General features: G+C 40.3%; 1 protein-coding gene across 1 annotated transcript in view; it reads right to left on the reverse strand.

Moving 5' to 3' along the window:
• The window catches only part of cacna2d1a (calcium channel, voltage-dependent, alpha 2/delta subunit 1a), a 122,114-nt gene that overhangs the window by 33,827 nt on the left and 75,952 nt on the right, over positions 1-12,335 (reverse strand). The window contains exons 7-16 of the mRNA XM_070548726.1: positions 10,656-10,787; positions 9,694-9,763; positions 9,498-9,548; positions 6,793-6,892; positions 4,151-4,309; positions 1,531-1,635; positions 1,373-1,451; positions 1,041-1,090; positions 842-931; positions 277-345 (exon numbers count right to left, since the gene is read on the reverse strand). Coding sequence (XP_070404827.1) covers positions 277-345; positions 842-931; positions 1,041-1,090; positions 1,373-1,451; positions 1,531-1,635; positions 4,151-4,309; positions 6,793-6,892; positions 9,498-9,548; positions 9,694-9,763; positions 10,656-10,787 — 905 coding nt within the window. The remainder of the gene's footprint in view (positions 1-276; positions 346-841; positions 932-1,040; positions 1,091-1,372; positions 1,452-1,530; positions 1,636-4,150; positions 4,310-6,792; positions 6,893-9,497; positions 9,549-9,693; positions 9,764-10,655; positions 10,788-12,335) is intronic.

The following is a 12,335-nucleotide window of genomic DNA, read 5'->3' on the forward strand; positions in this document are numbered from 1 at the left end:
ACCAGTGAACGGTTAAGCCTGGCACGGGTTTTATAAGAAAACACTGATTGTTAGTAGAAACAGTGATGCATGGAGGTGGGAGTTTGATGTTTTGGGGCTGTGTGAGCTAGTAAGGTGTTGGGATGATCACACTTGTTCTCAAACCTATACTGAAATACTAAGATGTGACTACTGGACAGCAGATATGGCAAACTTTAAGTTAGTTGCAACATTTTGGACATTTTCTAATTAGCTGGAATGTCTGTCTGTCTGTTCGTACACAGATTCGGCGGATACCTTCGACTGTGGGGTTGTGCCTGTGTAGTTGAAAACCGGCACAGTTCCGGTGATCACTAGTCCAAGCTCCTGAAATGTGAAACACACAACATCAACAGTTATTTAAGAATTTACTCCATTCAGCCAAGTGAAAACAATCCAATGTGGCACATAATCAACAAATGTTTCCAGAGATTTTGTCAAATTAATCTTATTGATAAAATCACACCATGCCCTACATGAGTAAACATCCATAGCTGTGTCCAACAGTCAGAAACACAAGACAAAAATATCTAATGCTAATAAGGTCAGTGCTGTTTCAACAGCTGACTGTCTGATGGCATCCAAACTCCATTCATCGGCCTGCTTTCTTATCTACACAGTCTTCTGGGAGTGAATCTGGACTGAAACAAACATCACAAACATTGCAAAAGGAACTGGGAGAGAGTGGAGCCAAACAGAAAAACAAAACTGCCAATATTTAGTACAAATTTAAAAAAATCTTATCTACATTTTATTACGGCATGAAACAGATTTGTTCCGATTCTGACATGAGTGAGAATTGTTCCATCTTCACACAACGTACCAGAGCATCCAGGTAGACGTTGGTCCACTGCACTTGTTTGGAAGTTTTGTGAGCGTAGACCATTGGTCTCCCTAAAACATCCAGGTACTCCTGCCAGGAAAACCAGATGGGTCAGTGTTCCCAAACCTGCATGTCTACTATTTGACCACACGAGGGTGCAAAAACTCAAATTGCAAAAAGGGTTCAGGAGTGTATTTACCTGGGTGTTGATCCGAATGGCCCCGATAGATGGGATCTCATAATAATAACCTGGGGATTAGAAAAATAAGAGAGAAGCTCGGAAATGTTTGATAATTAATCATAAAAAGAAATAAATTCTTGACTTATTGTGGCACGAGAAAACATTTGTTTTAAGTTTGAGTTAGACCTTAGTCTATAATAATTTCATTTTTGCTTTTCTGATCACACACACAGACACACACACACACACACACACACACACACACACACACACACACACACACACACACACACACACACACACACACATGCACGCACACACGCACGCACGCACACCCACACACACAGTACCTTTATTAGCACAGGCCATCCACTGGATTGGTCCTTTGTCATAGCTGTGCTGACCAACAGAAAATGTAAAGATGCGTACCTGTAATGAAACGGAGGTAAAACGTTACGCAGGAGAAAATAATTCAGTATTCTGCTCTGATCGGTGTTTAGAGCCCTACCGCTTGATTGGGGTTGTATTTTGCAAATATCTCCTCTGCTTTCTCCTCTCCCCCATCGGTGAACAGCATGATGATCTTGTTGCAGTTGGCTCTAGACACATTTGTCTGGGTGACACATGGAAAGTAGTTGCAAGTCTAACTACAGTTGTGGTCAGATGTTTGCACACGTTCATCATGAGCATAGACGTCATTCACTTCAGCTTTTTAATGACTGAATGGAATTTCTGCAAAGTGCAACATGATTATATTTTAAAACAAGACTGAGGTGGACCAGTTTAAGTTTGAAGATCCTAGATCCTCTTCTGTCCTGACAACATCACGATTTACCCACGTCTCCTTAGTGATCATGAATAACTGTGGCTGGTGTTTTGATTGCAGCATAAAAAGCATTTGTTTGACCAAACAGTCCCCCTCAGGTGAGAGGAGATTGGTTTGGATGTTCAGCAACAACCCAAAGACCAACAAGGTTCCAGCAACAACTGGAGCATCGGTATAACTGTGCAGAGTGAAATCCCCATGGACTTAGAGGTAGAGGACAAAGATGCCCTAAAGTTTCAGTGTAAATCACAGCTGTCCTCGTGGAAGTGCTGACTGCCTTTGGAGAAAGGTTTTATTGTTGAATTTAACAAATATTGAGCTGTTTGACCACAAACAGGCATCAGGGTGAGGTTTTCGTCACTTAAAGGTATGGTTCACTTGTTTAATCAAAACAAATGCAGTGGTCTCTAGTAGGAATGAATGTCTTGCAGGCCATACCCAGGGCACAAAAAGCCCACAAACACCTAGCTCAGCAAGGACAAGTTTGTGACATTAGAGGAGTCTTCTTTCCTGATATTTGGACATTTTGCCTCGGATTGGATAACAGCAATGCGGCTCTACCACTAACTCTGTTTGCATTGGCGTTTTATCTTCACAAATAACACAAGCCTGGAGGAGCTTCTGCTATGTGGTTGAGTTGTTAATGCTAACTGTTAGCTTCTGTTAGCTGAGACGTTCTCTACTGATTCTGGGAGCTAAATCAATAACAGCCTTCCCCGTCGCGAGCAAATATGGGTGAGTTCAAGTGACAGTGAGACGTAGATTTGTCAGGCTTTTCAAATCCTTCATCTATTTTCTATCAGAAGCTAATGCAGAAGACAGATGTAGGTATGGACATAATGTTCACTTTAGAAGTGTGTGTGTGTGTGTGTGTGTGTGTGTGGGGGGGGGGGTCTTTACAATATGCTCTAATGGGAAACAGGCTTCAACACAAATGGTTGTTTTCCGCTTGGTCCTAGAGCTCAACCAGTGTCAATTTAACATAGCGTAATATTGCTTTTGGATGGTAAAAAGTGCAGTGGTCAAAACTTGACTTTGGAAAAAGTGTGTGTGTGTGTGTGTGTGTGTGTGTGGGGAGGGACATGTCCACCCTGTCCCCCCCCCCCAAAATTATGTCCATGTAGGAGACTATTTTCATGTTCGGTCTGCATGAAAAAACTCAGAATGCCCAATTATAATTAGAAATAATCATTAGGATTTAGGTTTTTTAGTGTTCCACACCTTTAAAACACTGTCAAGCATGGTGGTGATAGCATCATGAAAGGAATGGCTACCTCCAAAGATTTCAAATTCACTTGCAATCTAACCTGATCACAGTGAAGTTCACCTCCTCGCTGTTAATTTAACAGGCTAAGGATGAAAATCATCACTAGGTAAACATGTCTGGTTTCTTTTTATGAAGCCACATTGAAGTGAACAGGCCAAGTGTGTCTAATCTAAAATGGTCCGTGTAGAAACAGTCCTCTGCTCTAAATCTTACCCTTAGATAGAATGTAACGATTCTGCGATCTCTCTGCTTTGGTACAATCTCAACACAATCAAATACGTCAGACTTTTATATTGCCATATCACCCATGCTAAATGTTTGAGGCACAGTGAGGTGTCCCAACAGGACAATGACCCTGAAAATACATCAAAACTGGACTTTAGGTTAGCGCAAAATGCCTCGGACCTCAAGCTATCAAAATATCTGAGCTATGCTTGAAAGGAGTCACTGATTAGAATAAAGTTGACCAATTCTGCTAACCACAGTTGTCAAACATTAGCCAGAAGCATACCAGAACCACGGCCAACTTGCTAAAAGACATTTATTCAACTATTAAGAAAGGTGTGTGCTTATACTTTCAACTTCATATAAGAGAAAATTTCAACTTTTCTACCAAATTAGTATTTTTAAAAATCATTGCAGGATTATTTTGTGTTTACTTACACATTGAACTAAATGTCAGTCATCAAAAACAGACAATAATGGCAATAATCCCAACTGACTAATTGTGTAATGGACTTTGGAGGGGGACCACATTTGCTGCAGACACCTTTGATGATCCATTTGAATCTCGGCCCAGCAGTGGATTGAGACTTTGCAAATTCTTTTTAAAGTGCAATTTTAAAACCAACCACAAGAGGTTGATGAACACTCACTTTTCAGAGAGTCTGTGGGACTGCAAAGTTAATATGATCAGAGTCACTCAGACAAGAAATGTCAAACAACAGTTTCATCTTTAAGTTAACGTCCATCACTACCTTTTAACATCCTCTAAAACCATCCAAACCAACACTTATTCCTGAATTTACACGCTACCTGGTTGAGCTGCTGAAAGGCCAGCTCGAAGCCACTTGTGTAGTTGGTGATCCCCTCAGCTTTGATATTCAGTACCGCATTCTTCAGTGTCCTCTTGTTCCTCACGTTGGCCTGCACCAGGTTCTGAAAGCATGCTGCAGGCCTGGCGCTTTTGTTGAACTGGGGGGATAAGGTAAGGAGGGTTGACGGGGAGCGGAGGGAAGACACTCGCACATATTTTCTACTAAATATGTGATTTTCTTTCCCCTTCGTTGCAGAAGGCCCCTTAAACATAGGTAGCATTTAAATGAAACGAAATAAACAAATAAACAGAACTACAGACAAATGATGTGCAAAATGAAAATGTTTCGATCAAATCTGCACAAACCGAAGGGAGCTACAGGGACAGAAGGAAGGTTTAGAAGGAGAGCAGGTGAGGATTTAAGAACAGTGGCACAAGGAGGTAGAAAAGAACAAAAACAAGCAGAGAGCTTGGTTATGGAAGGATTACAGCACAGAAGCAGACATACGTCTAACATGTTAAGTCGCATTTACGCTGAAATGCATGTGAAAGAACTTCAGGTGAATAGTTAATGTGGAGGGACAGATGGAACCCAATCAGTTTGTCCACACACACACACACACACACACACACACACACACACACACACACACACACACACACACACACACACACACATACACACACACACACACACACACACACACCTATAGAGGGGTAGGACATGGCTCATTAATACTCAACATCTGTTTTTTGCCCCAGATGCACCCTCACTTCAAAGCCATCAAACTGACAACACACACTCACAAATGTTCAATGACGTACAAACACAGAAAACTTTCACAAATCCCTGTTTATCTGCACTGCCATGCATCACACTGAGTTCAAGCTATTTTCTAATAAATAAGAAGAAACATCACAGACCATAACCGTAAAGCCTGACACTTTAGGACATAAAAAGATGGTGCAACGTATGTTGGCAGAAAATCTAGACTACCAAACATTCCACAAGGGATGCATTTATGTGTATTTATTTATCCACCATGCAGCTATGGATATCCTGCAGTCGGCTAATTTATTCCATCATGTTGCTGTAACATTTTTGATGCATGCATTGTAAAACGTCAAAGGTCCTCAAATATCAAAGAACACGTTTGTGGTTTATGCGGAGGGAAATTAATATTTGCTACAAAGAAGGGAGACTGTGGTCGCGTAGGATATTTTATAGGAAGGTAGTTGTTTCTTACCTGATGCTTGATGTAATTTCAAATCTAAGCTTTTGTGTTTATCGTTTCGAAAACTGACTTCACGCAAAGCTTTTCAACATTTCTCATAGTTTTAAACTTTTTTTATATTAACCTAGCTAACACACACACACACACACACACACACACACACACACACACACACACACACACACACACACACACACACACACACACACACACACACACACACGCACACTTTATGTACATTTTTCTTTTGCAGTCCTGAGTCGACAGCCCTTCTGCACATCAATTGAAAGTGGCCTTTAGATTGTGAAAAAGTATTGTACTCCTTAAAGAGCAAGTCACCCCAAATAACATTTTTTTTTGCTGATAAACTACATAAAAGGAGTGTCTAATCATGCTGCAGACACGTGTCGTCAATAATTTGGCAGTTCAGTGCATCTTGGTTAAAATTCAAATATTCTGCCTAAAACTGTCAGTGTTGCGCCGTCGTCTGGGAAAAATTCTGCACTGTATTTGAATTTAAATCTGCCAACGCTATTGGCTAAGAGGTATGCGATGATGTCATCTGGTGCATTATGATGTCATAATGCCATTGTGAGCCTGTGTGTGTGTGGATTTGTTAGCAGCTCCGCCCTCTCGGTCTGCCAAGCAACAGCATTTGTTGCATTTTTCAAACATGAAGTGGGAGTGAAGTAAGTTTCTTGTAGGGGGTGACTTGCTCTTTAAATTACATTTACCAACTGACTGAGAGTTTAGTGGTTGCCTGGCAACAAATTAAAGGGTCACTTAGGGATCAAATTACATCCCAAATGCTTCATGGATTTCAGAGGACACATCTAGTCTGATTGCCTTCAAAGTGTCCTGGACTGAGGAAAAATATCCACGTTTCAAACGGTGTTATTTTTCTTTCCATAAATAAAACAGATAAGGGTCAGGACTGCTTTAACCCAGCAGAAGACGGGGCTTTAAATTATGATGGATGAAGATTTCCTCAGTCCGAATGCCCGGGAAACATTGATGCTTGAGATTTCCACAGAAGCTCATTTTGGCACGCCCATTACATCCCACAGATTCAGAACATGGTTTATAAATGCTGCACAGAATAATTTGTCTCCATTTCTGTGTGACATTTCAGAGCATACATTCATTCCAGACATATCCAGACTCTAGGCATCCACTGGCATGTTTCATAACACACACACACACACACACACACACATACACACACACACACACACACACACACACACACACACACACACATACACATACACACACACACACACACACACACACACACACACACACACACACACACACACACACACACACACAGTTAATATATCATATTTCCACACTAACATGTATTATCGTATACATGGATACACAAACACACAAGCTGTACTCACATAAACCACGTTCACAAAGTCGTCATCAGAGAGGGTCTCCAGCATGGTGCCTACAGATGTTTTGATGAGTTTGAGGGTGAGACCTGATACGCTTCCACTCCTGAGATACAGATCAATACATCACATTTACTTAAAAAGCTGGTTTTAGGCAGATGAAGAATTTGACACCAGATGTGACTACTTTGTCATAATTCTTAATTAAATGATTGGGACACAGCAGACCTATCTATATACATAAATAAAAGCTTTGATTGTGAGATACCAACATGAGAAATTCCTTCTATTCTAAAATGTAAGTGCCTGGTTTTTCTAGCTGACACTGACCACCGAGAAATAAGTGGTGCCATAAGAGCTGCATTTATAAACCTGTGTGATGAGTGCTTTTCAGTCAGACTGAACCCACAAGTAGAGGAACAGGTCCAGAAGTGGGATGATGACATTCAGGTGGTGGCTGCTTTTGTCAACAAGGACACCAACAGTAATTTGCTGAGAAGAAGAAGAAGAAGAAGAAGAAGAAGAAGAAGAAGAAGAAGAAGAAGAAGAAGAAGAAGAAGAAGAAGAAGAAGAAGAAGAAGAAGAAGAAGAAGAAGAAGAAGAAGAAGAAGAAGAAGAAGAAGAAGAAGAAGAAGAAGAAGAAGAAAGAAATCATTTCTATAGCGCCTCTCAAGATAAAAATCACGAGGCGCTTCACAAAAACAAAAAAATGTACACATATAAAGAAGAATTTAGAAAATGGTTTAAAATATTTAAAATGAGCAAAAATAGACAATTGTGATTAAAAAATGTTAAGAAAGAGAGAGAGTGAATAGGAAAGAGGGAAATCAGTGGATCCTGAGGAAGGTGGAATAGGTGGGGAGAGCAGAATAAAGAGAGAGTGGTGAAGAAGGTCATACAAAAGCCAGCTTGAACAAGTGAGTCTTCAGCTGCTTTTTAAAGGAGACCACTGAGTCCACTGATCTCAGGCTCAGGGGGAGAGAGTTCCAGAGTCTGGGGGCCACAGCAGCAAATGATCTGTCACCTTTGGTCTTTAGCCTGGCGCTGCACAACCAGTAGGCTTTGATCACTGGACCTCAGGGACCTGCTGGGGGTGTAGGGACTAAGAAGATCACCAATGTAAGATGGTGCTTGTCCATGTAAGGTCCTGTAGACCAGAACCAGGATCTTGAAATGAACCCTGAAGTTGACTGGCAGCCAGTGAAGCTAGAGGAGAAGCGGGGTGATGTGGGTGTGTTTGGAGGACTTGGTCAGAAGCCGAGCACAGGCATTCTGAACCACCTGTAGACGGTTCAGGGAGGTTCTGCTCAGACACGTGAAAAGAGAGTTACAGTAGTCTAAGCGTGAGGAGATGAAGGTGTGGAGAACTGTCTCAAGTTCAGAGTGGGACAGAATGGGACTCAGCTTTGCAACGTTCCTGAGATGGAAGAAGGAAGAGCGAACAAGAGAACTGACATGAGAATCCAGGATGAGAGCTGGGTCAAAGGTCACAACAAGATTCCTGACAGAAGGTTTGGTGTGAGAAGCAAGCTGACCAAGAGAGTCTCTGACTTTGGGAACCAGCTTGTCTGGGGTACAGATGAGGATCTCAGTCTTATCTTCATTCAGCTGAAGAAAGCTCCCAGCCATCCAGGTTTTGATAGAGTCTAAGCAGGTGTGTAACAGCGGCAGCTTAGACATCTCACAGGGCTTAAAGGAGATGTACAGTTGGATGTCATCTGCATAAAGATGGTAGGAGATTCCTTTGAAGGAGCTCAGGATGTGCTGAAGAGGAAGCAGATAGAGGAGGAAGAGCAGAGGCCCCAGCACAGAACCTTGTGGGACACCATGGGTAAGAGAGGTGGTGGAGGACCTAAACTTGGAGATGGCCACAGAAAAGGAGCGCTCAGAGAGATAAGAGGAGAACCACTCCAGAGCAGATCCTGATAGGCCTTCCCAGTCTCTCGGCCTCTCCAGTAGCAGGTGATGGTCAACAGTGTCAAAGGCTGCAGTCAGGTCCAGCAGGACCAGAACAGAACAGTCCCCTGCATCACTGTGAGTCAGAAGGTCATTAGAGACCCTAAGAAGAGCTGTTTCAGTAGAATGAGCTCTACGAAAACCTGACTGGAAGCTATCATAGATGTTATGTTCATCAAGAGCAGCTGTGAGTTGTTTAACCTCCTAAACCTTTTTGTCTTTGATAACGGGGACATGTATTGACCTCTTAAAGACAGATCGGTTCATTCTATAGAAAACATGTTCATGAAGTTGAAAATCAGCCTTATATAAAGTCGTTTAGGCAGTTTTAATTTTTACAGTTTCAGTTTCTTCCGTGATGAGTCGTTTCAGATGTGTAAAATAAGTTTCTGGTGGTCACGCCCACCAATCCCGATTGGCTGGAGTTGAGCTGCTGCTCCTCCACATCCAGAGCCTCACGGGCAGGTTTCTACACAAATTTACCCTACTGTGACGTCAGAATAAGACATTTGCTTGTAGAAAGATTACTAAAAAGTAAAACTGGATGTAAGGGAGTTTTGTGTAATATGTCCCCTTTAAAGATGGCAAATAAGATGATGTAATTCTTACTTTGAAAGCCACTAATAAACCACTGGATGTAAATAATGAGGTTACCACAGCATCATCACGGTACCCAGTCAAAGTTAGAACCGGGGCACAGAAAGCAAATAAAATCTGACAATTCTGTATGAATCATTGGGCTGTCTGTCACTCACGCATCCACTAGGATCAGCATGTCCTTGGGTGAAGCTGCCCCCTGAATGTACCTGGTGAGTAATAACAAACACAAAAACAGAGGCGTACAGAAACTATTTATTTGTTTTTGTCTGTGAGAAATAGAACAGGTTTGATTTTTTATATCAAACTTTCTTAAACTAGGAGTTTATGTGTTAAACGAGCAGCTGAACTTACCAGGGTCGCCTTCGCACGTCGTACAGGTCGATCTTATTTGGTGAGCTGCTGGTGTCGATCCAGGGGGAAGCTGCATTTTATTTAATTAAACAATAAACATCAGAATCAGCGAAAAACTCAGACAAAGTCAAACCTCACATCATTTATTTTCATTTCAGTTGAAATACGACAAATGTGTGATTCAGGGCATAAGGCAAATAACTTTTATAGCCTCGTTGGCATTTTTTCTTTGTTCCGGGGACCCGTGAGCCGACCAGAAAGGGGGGGGGGGGGGGGGTATTTAATACCTATATTGCTGTACACAGTACAAATCGCCTTGCAAAAGTATTTATACACCTTCAACTTTTACACAGCTTGACACCGTACTGCCGCACATTTAAATGTTTTTATTTACATTTCCTGTGATAGACCAACACAAAGTTGCACATAAATGTGAAGTAGAAAGAAACTTTTGGCAAATAAAAGTCTGAAAAGTGTGGCTTGCATTTTTATTCAGCCTACCTGTTTCAATACTTTGTAAAGCTGGGGTGTTCAATTCTGGGCCTGGAGGGCCGGTGTCCTAGCCTGGCCCTCCAGACTCATCCTGTTTAATTCTACACAGACAACTATGCTTCCCATTAGGAAGCATGGCACTGGCTGGCCATTTATTTTTAGTTTTAACTGTTTCAACACACCTGACGTCAATCAAAGTCAAACAATTCAAGGCAAATAAACTAAAAATCTCAAAGTCACTCAACCATGAAACCTTTCAACTTAAAGCAGAACATTTTTAATTTTAAAAACTTTTTCCAGCTGAATGCAAGTTACATAAAAAACTCCTGACAGAGGTTTAGTAACTCTTAGCTATGAGTCAAAATTCACCTAAATGTCTGCATAACTTAGTCTGGTGGAGGGTGATGAAGTTCAGAAGAAAAAAAAAACCTGACAAACTCATCATCATTCACCGAAGCTGCCCTGCTCACCTGGATAGTAACGAGTCAGTCCCGTCGCAGATCCAAACACCTGCCAGAGCAGCGAGGGATCTTCCTCTTTGTTTATCCGGAACGTTTCCTCCAAAGCTTCTGTCCAATTTAGCTCATTTAAAATGATGGTAGCTGGAAAACACACGAGGAAGATGAGTCATCGACAAACACATCTCTCTCTCTCTCTTGTTCACTCTTGCGTGGGTGCATGTGTTACACACACACACACACACACACACACACACACACACACACACACACACACACGCACACACACACACACACACACACACACACACACACACACACACACACACACACACACACACACACACACACACACACACACACACACACACACACACACACACACACACACACACAATTTTTTCAAGTTTTCTAAGTTTTGGGAAGGATTTAACAACACTAATGGACAAGGTTGAGAAAGAATTAAATGCATTAAAGTGTTGGTTTGATTTAAATAAATTAACTTTAATAATTTGTTTTTATCATATTTACTAATAGAGCAATTACAGTGGATACACATCTCAAAATAAATTGAAATGGAAAGAGTGAGTGAAATAAAATTTCTTGGCGTAACCACAGACAAAAAGTTAAGTTGGAAGCCGCATCAAGCAAGGTTATCTATATTATTAGCAGTTCTACATAAAGTTAAATAATTTTTAAATGAAAAAGCTTTATTTCTTTTGTATTGTTTCTTAATTCTGCCTTATTTCATGTACTGTGTTTAAGTGTGGGGAAATACCTACGAAACCCACTTAAAGCCTTTGTTTATAATTCAAAAGAGAGCAACTGGACTTGTAAATAAAGCAGCTTGAAGAGAGCATACACATTTACTTTTTATTCATTTAAAAGTATTAAAGCTAAGTGAATTAGTTACATTGAGAACTGCACAATTTATGTATAAAGTGATGAATAATTTGATGCCAAAACAAAGTCAGGATCTGTTCCAGATCAGGAAGTGTTTATGATCTCAGAGGGCATAAAATGTTTAGAAAGCCTAAAGTGAGAACTAAAATGAAACAACTTTGTATTTCTTGTGCTGGGGTTGATGTGTGGAATAAATTAGACCAGGAGCAAAAAGATTGTTCAACTATGTTAAAGTTTAAGGGTATGTTTAAATCAAATGTGATTAAATGTTTTGAATCAAGTCTATGAAAAAAATGCATAAAATATTAAAGGTTATTATTGTTTATAAAGCAAGAATGGGGATTTGAATATATTCTCATAAATTTCAATAATGGTGTATAAATTATGGTATCGGTATGCTATTCTAAAATTTTTAAGTTTCAAATGGTTTGGGGGTTGGGGTTAGAAGCTTATGCTTCTGCCTGCACCCATTTTTAAATTATATAAGTTGTGTGTTTATTTGTAAACCTTCAAATGTTTTTCATTTTATATATATATATATATATATATATATATATATATATATATATATATATATATATATATATATTATATATATATATATAATATATATATATATATATATAAAAGATATTAAAGAATGGCTACACACACACACACACACACACACACACACACATACATACATACATAGTCAGCATGGGGCTGTATGACTCATACATGTGTGTGTGTTTTATTGAGTGTGTTTATTACAGCAACTGGATGAAAAATAGAATAGAATGAAATTAC

Source organism: Nothobranchius furzeri, chromosome 1 (genome assembly GCF_043380555.1).
Source record: "Nothobranchius furzeri strain GRZ-AD chromosome 1, NfurGRZ-RIMD1, whole genome shotgun sequence".
In the NCBI taxonomy this organism is placed as follows: Eukaryota; Metazoa; Chordata; class Actinopteri; order Cyprinodontiformes; family Nothobranchiidae; genus Nothobranchius; species Nothobranchius furzeri.